Source organism: Trichomycterus rosablanca, chromosome 9, assembly GCF_030014385.1.
Source record: "Trichomycterus rosablanca isolate fTriRos1 chromosome 9, fTriRos1.hap1, whole genome shotgun sequence".
Taxonomy (NCBI): Eukaryota; Metazoa; Chordata; class Actinopteri; order Siluriformes; family Trichomycteridae; genus Trichomycterus; species Trichomycterus rosablanca.
Window position 1 is genome coordinate 40,206,424 of NC_085996.1, and position 15,058 is coordinate 40,221,481.

The window sequence follows — 15,058 nt, forward strand, 5'->3', positions numbered from 1 at the left end:
GAATAAAGTCGAAATTATTTTGAGATTAAAGTCGAAACGTTATGGCCAAAGAGTGTGCAGCCGTCACAGGCTTGTCAGTTCAGAGAAGCGCGGGCCTCAGCACCTGGATCTGCATGCAAGCGTCGAGAGCCGCTTATAATGAGTGTTATTGCGCATATCCAATAACCTGTGATTATTTTCGGGTGGCTGTTTGTAATGTACACTTCCATCCACATGACATGATGCCTAAACCCTTCAATGCAACCATTTATAGCGATGCCGTACGGCTTAGTTTAACGTACGAGTCCATAAGGCTCGGTGGAAGTACTGCTGACGACGCAGACGCCGAGCGCACCGGTGCTGCACGTTCTTCAAAAGTTCTTCATTGTCCTTATACTAATAACAAACTGGTGCTGATGTGCAGGAGATTTAGGATTTCTTTATTTGTGAAACCGATATGAAAGTACAAATCATGAACATCCCTCATTTTAACACAAAGAGGTTGCGTAATATTTCGCCTTTAATCGTGTAATATTTTGACTTTAATCTCGAAATCTAAACTTATACGACTTTATTCTCAAAATCAAAACTTAAAAAAATATTTTATTATACATTTAAAATAATAGCTGTGTCATATACAAATATTTGAATGCCCTAAACATTCTGACAGATATCACAGCTGCTTTTTGCCATTTTTAAGATCTATTCACTGATTATCATTGATCTGCATTTCAGACAACTGTAAATGGTATTAAAAGCTTCAGCATGCTGTTCTGAAAGTAGTTCATGGTGGATTTTGATCACTGGCCTCATTTTCAGTTTCTCGACTTACTGAACGACATTTGCTTCCTAAATTTAGTCCTTTCTTCCATAAACTCATGCAATGTTTACTGTGCCAATGGCTGTCAAACAAGCTTAAAACTTAACAGATCCAAACTTATGCTTAAAATTTGGCAAGATGACCCTTGTATTGAAAGCTGCTTCTCTCTTTTTGCTCGTCATTTATGATTTTGTCCAACACATTACTTTTATACTTGATCAGTAAACAACCGAACTATATTTATATTTATTTATTTGCATATTTCAGATGTTGACTGTTGGGATAGGGTTGCAGGTATGGTTTTATTTATGACTTTTCCATGCAGATAATGTTGGTGCAACCAAACGTTGCAACAATTGCAGTAAAATAATGTTTATGGATCTGTGTAACATACTGTATATTAGTGCACTACATATAATACAACATAATGACTTTTTATGCAGCCAGTATGGAGTCAGATAAGGTTTGTACATCAGTTTAGTAATGATGTTTCTCATGAATCATGAATATTAATCTGTGTTAATCAGGGTTGGAATTCTCTGCAGTACAATCATCATGTTAAGCATTACGCTACATCCCATTTGTACATCAATAAGTGATTCTCTTCAGTATTAAAGCGTCTCAGATGAACACGGGACTGGACGAGGATTTTAACCTTATCTACTGGAACTACAGACAGCATGTAATAAATACCAGCCTGTGCTTATAAAATACATCCAGAGCTCTAGATCTTCAGACAGAAATAGCAGGAACCACATCAGACATCAGGCTGCAGGCTGGCTGGTGGACGACATTACCATACTGATAGCTTTATTTTTTCGGCAAGGGCGGATTTATGCACGGCGCTGCATTCCTTCTAGGACGTTCAGTTCCCTCGGCTGCCATTTCATGTGACTGGAAACAAATTTTTTTCGGCCGAGTTTTACATTAAACAGAATGAATAACAAAACAAGAAATGTTGCAGGTTATTTACTTGTGAACTAATCAGCGACTTGGTTTTCTAAAGATGTGCTCGGCCTCCTTTAGAGTCAGGAATGAAGCTTTAAATGCAAATTAAACAGCCTGTAAACCTTATATACAATCAATTATTAAAATATATATACACCGATCAGCCATAACATTAAAACCACCTTTTTGTTTCTACACTCACTGTCTATTTTATCAGCTCCACTCACCATATAGAAGCACTTTGTTGTTCTACAATTACTGACTGTAGTCCATCTGTTTCTCTGCATGCTTTGTTTGGGTGGTGGATGATTCTCAGCACTAAAGTGACACCGACATGGTGGTGGTGTGTTAGTGTGTGTTGTGCTGGTATGAGTGGATCAGACACAGCAGCGCTGCTGGAGTTTTTAAACACCTCACTGTCACTGCTGGACTGAGAATAGTCCACCAACCAAAAATATCCAGCCAACAGCGCCCCGTGGGCAGCATCCTGTGACCACTGATGAAGGTCTAGAAGATGAGCGACTCAAACAGCAGCAATAGATGAGCGATCGTCTCTGACTTTACATCTACAAGGTGGACCAACCAGGTAGGAGTGTCTAATAGAGTGGACAGTGAGTGGACACGGTGTTTAAAAACTCCAGCAGCGCTGCTGTGTCTGATCCACTCATACCGGCACAACACACACTAACACACCACCACCATGTCAGTGTCACTGCAGTGCTGAGAATCATCCATTACCTAAATAATACCTGCTCTGTGGGGGTCCTGACCATTGAAGAACAGCATGAAAGGAGCTAACAAAGCATGTAGAGAAACAGATGGACTACAGTCAGTAATTGTAGAACTACAAAGTGCTTCTATATGATAAGTGGAGCTGAAATACCTTTCCTGATACAACATACAACCCTTGAACACCTTTGGAACGTTGATTGCCTCACATTTGGAATAATTTGGTGAAGACCTTTATAGTTGAAAGTAGGGGACTTGTAACGGCAGCATGTCCAGCAAGGTGTTCACAAACCTTTGGTCAAATAGTCTTCCTTAATTCTGCAAGATTATAGTTCATACACTCAAATTAAAAGACGGAAAAAGTTTTATAATAAACGATTCTTTTATTCACAATAGAATTGTAACAAATATAGTTTATCAAAAAGATTTCTGCTGCTCATTAATATAATTTATTACCACAAGATTATCAGTTAGATTTTAATAGAAATGCTTAGCCGCAGTTCGCCGGAATGGATTATGTACATTATCATCATGTGAACATGTAAAAACACAAACGAATCAAACGATTCACTCACAAATCAACTTCATATTAACAAAACCTGTGCAATGGAAGGATCGTCAGCGATTTTGTACAGTTACATTGCTCAGGCTAAGACACAAAAAACAATCAACACAATTTAACAAAATCACTAAATTTAAAAAGGCGACGCATGATAGTCGACACGAGATCAACGGATCCGCTTACCGAAGGACACGTGCGGAACCAGCGCTCACACTTCTACACCAGCTACCAGGATAATGAAAAACGCAGAGTAAACTGAACATGGAATAGTAATTAAATCTGAATCAGCAAAATAAAACAGCGTGAGTAAAACAAGAAACGCGTCACAGTGTTCGGTGAAGGGTGTTTACGTGCACCGGGCATCTCTGGAGGGAAACGACGACGGTGTTCAAGTGCTAATCTGAAATCGAGCAAACATTTCTGGACCAGTGTCGGTGTGGGTTTCCTCCGGGCGCTCCGGTTTCCTCCCACAGTCCAAAAACATACAGTCAGGCCAACTGGAGACAGTAAAGTTACCCTATGTGTGTGTATGTGTGTTTGCCCTTTGAAGGACTGGCGACCTGTCCATGGGTGTCTGGGATGTTTTGCCTGTTGCCCTGTGAATCACACCCACCGCGACCCTGACCAGGATAAAGCGGTGTTAAATGGACGAGTGAATGTTAACATTCTGATTTACGATTGGGTGCAGTGTAGTAACACATCCTGGACAGGACGCCAATCCATCCAGGGACCTCGGCCACCCCCCAATCATGTCTGTAGGTCAGTGGTACTGGGATAGTCAGAAGTCAGATAATCAGAAGGTTGCTGGTTCAAGCCCCACCACCACCAAGTTTTTTTTTTATTTTTTTCTGGTTCAAGTACCCCCCCCCCCCCCCCCGATATTAAGATATGCCCAAATACCCCCTTTCCAATACAGTGATGTAAAAAATGACAAATGAACAAATCCCACTCGATAGCTTACGTTAGGATCCGTCAGACATGATGGAATAAAAACAAAGCCAAAAGAGAGTTTTTTGGTTAACTAAACTAAAGAGTTATTTTTCCACCAGAATAACCAGAACTTAACTCGGAGAAGAAAAGATAAAACATTCAAACCCAACAACACTGCACCTACTGTCAAGCAGATAAACAGCATAAACAAACGATCTGCTGCTGCACCACTGATACAACCACTGATACCAGTACTGTCTCTGCAGTCCTGATAATGGTTCACCTCCCAAACCATATCTGATGAGTGGGGTTCTACAGGGGTCACGTTTTAGGGTTGGATGGGGGTGTTGCTGGACGTTTGAACCCCAGTGTTCAAGTCCAAAGGCGAAATTGCACCAGATACCACCGGACTAGCTGGATGGGGGGGTGATTAAGTGTGCTGAATAACAAAAAAAGCATTTATATAGCGGTGTAGCTCATAAAATGGTCAATGAATGTTTGTACACGTTAGGTGTACCTAATAAAGTGGTTGGTAGGTGTGTATGATACGCTATATGTGTGTGTAGGTGTGTGATGTGTGTAGGCGAGTCCTCGTATCACTCGGCTTCACTCGCATCCTTTTCTCCAGAGCTGGACCCAGCACGTCACCCCTTAATTTTGTGCTTTTAAGAGAAAAGAATCATTAAAAAAGCAAACATAAAAACACACGAGATAAAATCACGCTCGCTTCACATTCGGCGGTACATTCAGGCTTAAAGATTCAGCCGATCGGATCGACGCCGCGTCCCGACTCTCTTATTCGCTGATTATTTCGTTGCGAGTTTCCTTCATCTGCGTGTGTGCCAGAGACACCGAAAACAACTAAAACAGTCTCGTTACAGGTAATAAATTAACTAGTTCATCCTAATTTATAAAGCAGCATGACTGCCCCATCGACCGAGTAAACATGAATCAAGCGTACACCAGGACCGGGGAACTGGAACACACGGAGCCGAGCGGGGAGAGGAACGGAAGCACCAGCGTACACGTTTTCATTCCCACGTCCGTTCGAAGAGCCGTGGGTCCTCGGCAGGACTCACGCGAGACGTAAAACTAAACGAGCGCATGATCGCTGGATCAGGATCGCTGCTCGTCGAGCTAAAAAAGGCACTAGTTTTCTCCACATCACTACCTTCTATCTGTCATGCTGCGTTCAAGACCAGCTGGGAACTGGGATGTTTCTGACGTCCGTATAAGATAAATCCTAGTTCAAAAGAGCTTTAAGTTTGTAATAACAGTTTAAAAATAGAAATTAAAACTCAGCAACTTGTGTAGCAGCAGAAATAATATAATATTTTTGCAGAATTTAGTGTCTATTTGTGTACAATATGTTTTAAAGTCTCCTTGAACCTAGAATGATTGGTTATTCTGTTTATTTAAAACAGTTCGTGTCATGTGACGGGTAGAACAGCGACTAAGGTACTAGACAAGTAATTAGAAGGTTGCCGGTTCAAGCCACTGTTGGGCCCCTGAGCAAGGCCCTTAACCTTCAATTGCACAAACGTTCTGTCGCTTTGGATAAAAGCATCGACTAAATTCAGGTGCTTCATGTTTTAGCACCGCTTTATCTTGGTCAGGGTGATGGTGGGTCTGGCTTCCTTTGAATCACTGGGCACTGGGCAGTAACACACCCCGGGCAGGGGGCCAATGCATTGCCGGGCATGTCTGTATGCAGATGCCCATTCAATAATAGAACTGGCATGATTTACTTGTGCGCCACTCGAGACCCTGTAGTATTTATTCTCGATTTATTTCAGGTTACGACAGTGGCACCCCGGAGTATAACCCAAGAATTAATATTCATAAAGTCCCACTTGTGGCTTTGTACAATTTTGCCACCGCCGGGCCCTTAATCCCGGCCCTTAATCTTTCCTTTTTTTATTGTCTCTTTAGATTAAAGCGTTTCATGTTCATGTTTGTGACGGATTCTGCTGAAACACCAACTGGCTTATAACTACTGTATATTTGATGAGACACGTCTGTAACTGCTGTAATTACGCCCTCTGCTGGCTGATGGATGGCGCTGCACCGAGATGGGGGATAATGGAGATGGGTGTGTGACTCTCTGTACGCGATACGGATCTCTGTATGAACCTGCCCGGTGCAGGTAAAGATCGGGAGGAAAACTACATAATATGACATAAATGTACCAATTAAAAAATAAACACAAGTAAGTGGTTTATACATGATCAGTATTTGTGGACGTGCGGACAGGATTATTATTCTACATTTATTTTACTAATAATTTAAATGAATAGTTTACTGTGATCTGTTTTTGTTTGTTAGTCTGTTTTACAGGAACAGGTATCCCGAATTCCCAGTCGTATTGAACGCAGCATGTAAACGAAAAACCAAACCACGCATGATTTATAAATCATGTGCTATAAATGATCAGAATAATTCAGCATGTAAATGAAACGTTATGCTGTTTAACTGATGAACGAACCCTTCAGCGGTGGACGGCATTATGGCTTTTGTGTCTCTAAAGTGAGTGGACGAGACAGACGGCAGAAATGGTCCCGATCTCCTCACGGAGGAGAGAAGCTCGTTCAGACCCTCGGCGGCTCGGAACGAGGGCCGAATCCCGGGATCAGAAGTTCGGGAGGGGGCAGCATGCACACTGCTATTGTCTGTAGACGATGAGGAAGAAGAAGCCCAGTCCGTGGACCAGCCGACTGAGACCTGCAGGATTGAAGAAAATTACAGCCAGCAAGGTGCATGGGGGGTGATGAGTGGAAATCCGGAGCTCCCCCTGCTGGTGGAGGGTCCCTGCAGGTTACGGCGGGTAAGATCAGCGCTGTTACAGCTGGTCTCGGTCCGAGCTCTCTCTCTTTATGACGGGAAGTGGGTGAGCCTCGGTGTTAAACACCCAGTGCTCGAACGGAAGGTGGCTGTCGTCGGAGAACAGTAGGTACAGGTACCTGAGGGAGGCGGAGCAGAGAAATGAGTCAGTAATGAACCCCAAAACTTTCAGGCTTAATTTTGTGCACTTAGTTTTTAACGTTTATACAAAAAGTTCATAAGATAAGATTAAATTTAGAGTTTAATGTTACACAAAACTCTAAAGTATCAGAAAAAAAAAAACAGCTAAAGGTCATGATGACATTTACCATCCGCAAATGATTCTTTTAATCCAAAGTTTCAGTGAGTATAAGTAGGATTGCAGGTCTGGGATGCTATTACTAACATTTCATTCCTGTTGCAAACATTATTTATTATCACTATACCAAATTATTCGCTTTATTAACTAATTCTGATCTGGAGTTAATGAAGTTGGAGTAAAGAGAGTCCATATCGGTCTCCAAAAGTCTCCACACCTTATTATATTACATAAAAACATGTTAGATGAATTATTTGCATTTTAAAGTGTCATTATACAATACATTTATGGCTTTTATTGGTTCTAAAACACTCTTAGACTCATACATCTCATAGCGTGAAAACCCGGACTGAATCGCTTCTCAAAAGAATTTAAAACGACTCTGTTCAAATGAATCATTCTGAGGAATCGAATCACTGATCTGCACTGTTTTCTGCGGTAAAGATTCATTCATCTCCGGCTCTCTGATTCAGAGCGGTGTCGTGTGCGAAACGGTTCCTTATGATTCAGTTGGAAGTCTACGCAGAAGGCAACGTGCTGCAGGCGCAAATATGATTGGCTGCAAGCGTTGAAAGAGCCAATCAGAGCCTAGGAATTCGGTTTTTGAATTCGATTTTATTTGTTTATTAAATTAAAAGCCAAAAATGCTTAGATTTGTTGCACATTAGTTATAAAACTTAAAGTGTTTTTTAGGTTTGGGACAAAATTACACAAGAAAACTGGAGATACTTGAAATGAACCTCATTATACACTGATCAGCCATAACATTAAAACCACCTCCTTGTTTCTACACTCACTGTCCATTTTATCAGCTCCACTTACCATATAGAAGCACTTTGTAGTTCTACAATTACTGACTGTAGTCCATCTGTTTCTCTACATGCTTTGTTACCCCCTTTCACCCTGTTCTTCAATGGTCAGGACCACCACAGAGCAGGTATTATTTAGGTGGTGGATGATTCTCAGCACTGCAGTGACACTGACATGGTGGTGGTGTGTTAGTGTGTGTTGTGTTGGTATGAGTGGATCAGACACAGCAGCGCTGCTGGAGTTTTTAAATACCGCGTCCACTCACTGTCCACTCTATTAGACACTCCTACCTAGTCGGTCCACCTTGTAGATGTAAAGTCAGAGACGATCGCTCATCTATTGCTGCTGTTTGAGTCGCTCATCTTCTAGACCTTCATCAGTGGTCACAGGACGCTGCCCACGGGGCGCTGTTGGCCGGATATTTTTGGTCGGTGGACTATTCTCAGTCCAGCTGTGACAGTGAGGTGTTTAAAAACTCCAGCAGCGCTGCTGTGTCTGATCCACTCATACCAGCACAACACACACTAACACACCACCACCATGTCAGTGTCACTGCAGTGCTGAGAATCATCCACCACCTAAATAATACCTGCTCTGTGGTGGTCCTGTGGGGGTCCTGACCATTGAAGAACAGCATGAAAGGGGGTAACAAAGCATGTAGAGAAACAGATGCACTACAGTCAGTAATTGTAGAACTACAAAGTGCTTCTATATGGTAAGTGGAGCTGATAACATGGACAGTAAGTGTAGAAACAAGGAGGTGGTTTTAATGTTATGGCTGATCGATGTATATTCTGGTACATTTCCTAAATGTTGGACGGCTAGCATCACCCACAGCTATCACGTTGTGCCTGGCATTGTGTTTTGCCAGGCTGGCATTGCAAATCAACAGGCTAAATAAAAATCATAGCTGCCTTTGGCGTACTGGTCGCCGCCCAGGGACCCACTAGGTTTGCATGACTCCTGAAGCTGTTCCTCTCGTCTCTGATCCTGCACGCGACTCCTCACGTTCCTCCTGTTCTTCTGTGGGTCAGCAGAGATAAAAGCCACGCCCGGCTCACCCAGCACGATCTGGCAGCTGTCTCAGTGTGTGTGTGTGTGTGTGTGTCGGGCTCGGTAAGCTTTGTGCATGTCAAATGGAATCAGACAGGCGCGGCACGGCATCACAGCACCGGACGAGCCACCGCTGTGCGTACGAAACATCATTCAGATCCGTGCTGGGTGGACACCATGGTTACTGTGTGGTGGACCAGGATCTCAACCAAACATCATGGGCTTCTGGTTTCTTCTCACCTCCAAAAATCCAGTTTTATTCGATCGTATCCAATTCCCAGTTGGTATTTTACCTTTACTGCTGCAGACCTCCACTCCTGACCGAGGAGGAGCATGGCAGTTGTAGTCTAGTGGTTAAAGTACTAGACTAGTAATCAAAAGGTCATTGGTTCAAGCCCCACTACTGCCAGGTTTCCACTGTTGGGCCCTTGAGCAAGGCCCTTAATCTTTAACTTTACAGACAATATACTGTCCTACTTCTGTAAGTCGCTTTGGATACAAGTGTCAAAAATGTAAATGTGACTAACACACCGACCGCTTCTTTTCACCTGTGATGGACTGGTGTCCTGTCCAGACTTTTTGCATCCCTGACCAGAATAAGGTGTACTGTATAACCAAAGTGGAAAACTGGGGGGTTTGTTAAATATTATGTGATATATGGTGATATATAGATTCATAATATGGCTAGAAATACGTTACTCCCATTCGAATTATTGAGCTTGGGTGTGTTAGCCACACCCACCGACTATTACTGTGTGTTATTCGTTTTTTTTATCATCGCTTCATCCTGGCTGGTCGGGGTGGCAGTGGGTCCGGTATACGCAGAATCACTTGGAGCAGGACAGGAAGCCAGTCCATCCCAGCTTCACCAGAACTAGCCAATCATGTCTGTTTGTAGACGCCCAACTGGCCGAGGGTTTGAACCCTGGATCTCAGTGTAAGGGTGCATTCACGATTTCACCTGATTGAACTTTGAACCAGTTTGCTGTTTGCTGACCTTCTCAAAGCTCCTCCAATGAGACAAACTGTTTGATATGATAGGCCGTACGAACGATGCTTACCGTGACTTATTGTAGTAAAACAGCGAGTGAGGAATGTGATTAATGGAGGAACTTATGAGCAGTAATAATGAAGAGAAGTTTAGTGCTCCTGTCTCCTTCTTTTACTACATTAAACCACGTTAAGCTTTATTTTCAACCAGAAGCGTTTTAGACTCTGGGAGAAGCTGATTCTGATTCTCACCATTTCTCAGAAGCTGGAGCTGTAACACAAGTTTAAAAGTGAAACAGGGAGGAGAATCCAGATAAACACAGATACATGTGGAGCTGTAACCCTGGATCTGCACCTTATTCCACACTGATGCAGATTCAGATCAGATTCACACACTGATCAGGTTTTACCGCTCAAGCTGAGCGCTGAGGGTCGTGGTTTTGCCATTTTTCGCCAGGTGCCCTGCGTCAGGCTGTTTATTTCAGAAATCGCAGCTACGTTAGGTATTATTATGCAAGAAAATTTGCTGGCACCTGTCCGTGAGAGCAGCTCGAGTTTCTCTGACGTTGTTTTTTCTCAGAACTCGTAAATAATAGAAACGTTTTCAAAGCTCTGTCACCGAGTGACAGTTTCCCGTCGTACCCTCTCGACGAGGGCATTCTCAGTGGCGCTGGGTTCAGACGGATCTCACACAGCCGACATTTCAACAAAACAAACCAACCAGAAAAGCAAAACAAGCACAACCGACACCGAGTGTGTGTGTAAGAGTGTGTAAGTGTGTGTGTGTTGCTTACTTGAGCGTCTCAGCCAGGTAGAAGCTCTGCTGGACGTCGTCGTGGTTGGGCGAGTTGCTGTAAACGTCCCTCACCCCACTGTAACCTCCATCAACCCTACAGTGCTGCTCCAGAGCCTGACACACACACACATACACACACACACACAGCGCATTACACACACGCAGCATTCCTGAACATTCCTACTCAGCACCATGCTGCATTTTTTAGGGTCAGAACCCCCTCAAAATCACAGAATCATCATATCAGGCAAACTAACACCCACTGTCCACACTGTACTGGGTTCTTAATTTATTTAGGATGAAAGATTTTGATGTATTTGATGTAATTGTTTTTGGTGACCCCTGTATGATCAGTCATGGATATAAAGACATTCTTACTGATGCGATTCAAAATTATTTATGTTTGGAACAGATTCTGCAGTGTCCACAGTTTTAAGAGACTAAACGTGTTATTTATTAATTTATTTACTTATTTTTTACCATATTTGGACAGTTACTGAACTACATTTATAAGATTTATTCCAGTTCATCCAATAATTCTGTTCTGCAAATAAAAGTTCAGCAAAATTTTCCAAAACACACAACACACACCAGGTAGAACGAGTTACAACAACAACAAATATTTAATAGAATCTATAATGTAATTTATTTAAACGTGTTTATGGATGATTTGAAAGATCTGATACATAAAAGCAGATGCCAGATATAATAAATTATGCAGATTTTGTGTATATAATTAGGATATAAATACACAATTTATATAATATAGTATAATACGTTTTGAGGTTGTTTTCTGTTTATGACGCAAGTATGTTTATAGTTTTAATGAACGTTAATCCTGAATTTCCATGAAAATAACAAATAATTATTATTATTATAATGCTCAAAATAATAATAATAATAAAACAGATGATAATAATAATAAAAATAATTATAAAAGCTAATAATAATAATAATGTTAACAATAATAATAACAATAATAATACAGCTAATATATTAATTAATAATATCATAATTAAGAACAAAAAGATAATTAGTAATATTATTAATAATAATAAAAATATTAATAATAATAATAATATTCAGAATAATAATAATAACACAGCTATTATTAATAAAATAATTAATAATAATATTAATAAAAATAATTTAAACTAGTAACAATAAAAATATATAATAATAATAATGATCAAAATAATAATAATAATTAAGATAATAAATATTAATAATAAATAATTATAAAAGCTAATAATAATAATGTTAATAATAATTATAATAATACAGTTAATATATTAATAATATAATAATTAAGAATAATAAAACGATAATTAATAATAATAATAATGATAATAATAACAATAATTAAGCTATGAATAATATTAATAATAATAACAATAATATCAATAATAACAATAATAATTAATAATAATAACAATAATAATAATAACAACAATAATTAATAATAAGAATAATAAGAATAATAGAAGAGACAGGTGTATTCTGTATTAGTTAAATATTTATCCCCACCGTGTTTGTATAATAAATGATCTGACGGGTGAGGGTGTTTGTGAGTAAGAACCAGTATGAGATGGGAGCACCAGTACCAGACTCACCTGTACAGCCTCCCAGCCCCACTGTCTGTATTTGGGATCGTGAGTGAACCTCCACATGTACATGTAGGTCTCGATCACCTCCGGCCTCAGAATGAAGTATTTCTCGTTCTGCCTCGTGGCAATGGCTTCCACACCACCGTCAAACCTGAAGGCCTCGGGGCCCAGCTTCAGATCTGAGAACACACACACACACACACACACTTAGCAATACGAAGTATAAATATATATATATATATATATATATATACAGTGTATCACAAAAGTGAGTACACCCCTCACATTTCTGCAAATATTTCATTATATCTTTTCATGGGACAACACTATAGACATGAAACTTGGATATAACTTAGAGTAGTCAGTGTACAACTTGTATAGCAGTGTAGATTTACTGTCTTCTGAAAATAACTCAACACACAGCCATTAATGTCTAAATAGCTGGCAACATAAGTGAGTACACCCCACAGTGAACATGTCCAAATTGTGCCCAAAGTGTCAATATTTTGTGTGACCACCATTATTATCCAGCACTGCCTTAACCCTCCTGGGCATGGAATTCACCAGAGCTGCACAGGTTGCTACTGGAATCCTCTTCCACTCCTCCATGATGACATCACGGAGCTGGTGGATGTTAGACACCTTGAACTCCTCCACCTTCCACTTGAGGATGCGCCACAGGTGCTCAATTGGGTTTAGTCCATCACCTTTACCTTCAGCTTCCTCAGCAAGGCAGTTGTCATCTTGGAGGTTGTGTTTGGGGTCGTTATCCTGTTGGAAAACTGCCATGAGGCCCAGTTTTCGAAGGGAGGGGATCATGCTCTGTTTCAGAATGTCACAGTACATGTTGGAATTCATGTTTCCCTCAATGAACCGCAGCTCCCCAGTGCCAGCAACACTCATGCAGCCCAAGACCATGATGCTACCACCACCATGCTTGACTGTAGGCAAGATACAGTTGTCTTGGTACTTCTCACCAGGGCGCCGCCACACATGCTGGACACCATCTGAGCCAAACAAGTTTATCTTGGTCTCGTCAGACCACAGGGCATTCCAGTAATCCATGTTCTTGGACTGCTTGTCTTCAGCAAATTGTTTGCGGGCTTTCTTGTGCGTCAGCTTCCTTCTGGGATGACGACCATGCAGACCGAGTTGATGCAGTGTGCGGCGTATGGTCTGAGCACTGACAGGCTGACCTCCCACGTCTTCAACCTCTGCAGCAATGCTGGCAGCACTCATGTGTCTATTTTTTAAAGCCAACCTCTGGATATGACGCCGAACACGTGGACTCAACTTCTTTGGTCGACCCTGGCGAAGCCTGTTCCGAGTGGAACCTGTCCTGGAAAACCGCTGTATGACCTTGGCCACCATGCTGTAGCTCAGTTTCAGGGTGTTAGCAATCTTCTTATAGCCCAGGCCATCTTTGTGGAGAGCAACAATTCTATTTCTCACATCCTCAGAGAGTTCTTTGCCATGAGGTGCCATGTTGAATATCCAGTGGCCAGTATGAGAGAATTGTACCCAAAACACCAAATTTAACAGCCCTGCTCCCCATTTACACCTGGGACCTTGACACATGACACCAGGGAGGGACAACGACACATTTGGGCACAATTTGGACATGTTCACTGTGGGGTGTACTCACTTATGTTGCCAGCTATTTAGACATTAATGGCTGTGTGTTGAGTTATTTTCAGAAGACAGTAAATCTACACTGCTATACAAGTTGTACACTGACTACTCTAAGTTATATCCAAGTTTCATGTCTATAGTGTTGTCCCATGAAAAGATATAATGAAATATTTGCAGAAATGTGAGGGGTGTACTCACTTTTGTGATACACTGTATATATATATATATGTGTGTGTGTGTGTGTCTACATGAACGATGATCGTGTGTTTTCAATAGGAGATTCCTCATAAGTGCTGCAGTTACGCCCTCTGGTGGCTGATCGATGGTGCTGCACAGAGACGAGGGATAATAGAGATCTGTGTGACTCTCCGTGTGCTATACAGATCTCCATATGAACTCGCCCGGTGCAAGTGAAAAGTAGCGGTTGGCTCCACATGTTGTGCATGTGGCGGAGGTCGTGAATGCAAGGCGAGACTTGGGCATGACTAAATTATGAGAAAAAGGGTTAGCTAGGTAAAAAACATCTCATGCAAATTAGCTGAAGATCTGTGTGGGCGGAGCTACATGGTATGTAATCGGAGGGTAGGAGATACGGACCTTAAAATCTGTCGCTAAACTATAGCGCCACCGTACAGATCTGTACCAATTTAATTGTACTATTTTATTTCTGCTTTTTTTCCCCTTTTTCTCCCAGTTTAGTCGTAGCCAGTTCCTCTTCCTCTGCTGAAGACCCGGATGGTGTACGAGGAGGGTATATTCTCCTGACACGCCCTCCCTCCGACACCTGCGCGCTCCATCGACCCCTTCTTATTCGTCCGTACTTCGGTGGATCGGTGGTTCGATCACGCGCTGATCTCCACGTTCCTCCACTTCTGTACAGGCGCCTCGGCCTACTAACCAGGGTCCTTACACAGCCTCGAAGACCCCGCCCACTTTTTAGTCCTGTCCTTTCCCACCCAGCAGATTAGCGGCTGATTTTGCTGCTGCAGGCACTAGGGGGCGCCCAGCCGACCGGTAGCAGAGCTGAGATTTGAATTTGGAGAAAAATAATAATAATAATATG

General features: G+C 41.7%; 1 protein-coding gene across 2 annotated transcripts in view; it reads right to left on the minus strand.

Moving 5' to 3' along the window:
• Window positions 1-2,839: 2,839 nt before the first annotated feature.
• The window catches only part of man1a1 (mannosidase, alpha, class 1A, member 1), a 100,672-nt gene continuing 88,453 nt past the window's right edge, over window positions 2,840-15,058 (minus strand). For both annotated transcript variants that reach the window (XM_063002436.1, XM_063002437.1), the window contains 3 exons: window positions 12,370-12,542; window positions 10,755-10,870; window positions 2,840-6,928 (listed from right to left, as the gene is read on the minus strand). In XM_063002436.1, the coding sequence (XP_062858506.1) occupies window positions 6,808-6,928; window positions 10,755-10,870; window positions 12,370-12,542 (410 nt within the window). In that variant the 3' untranslated portion in view covers window positions 2,840-6,807. The remainder of the gene's footprint in view (window positions 6,929-10,754; window positions 10,871-12,369; window positions 12,543-15,058) is intronic.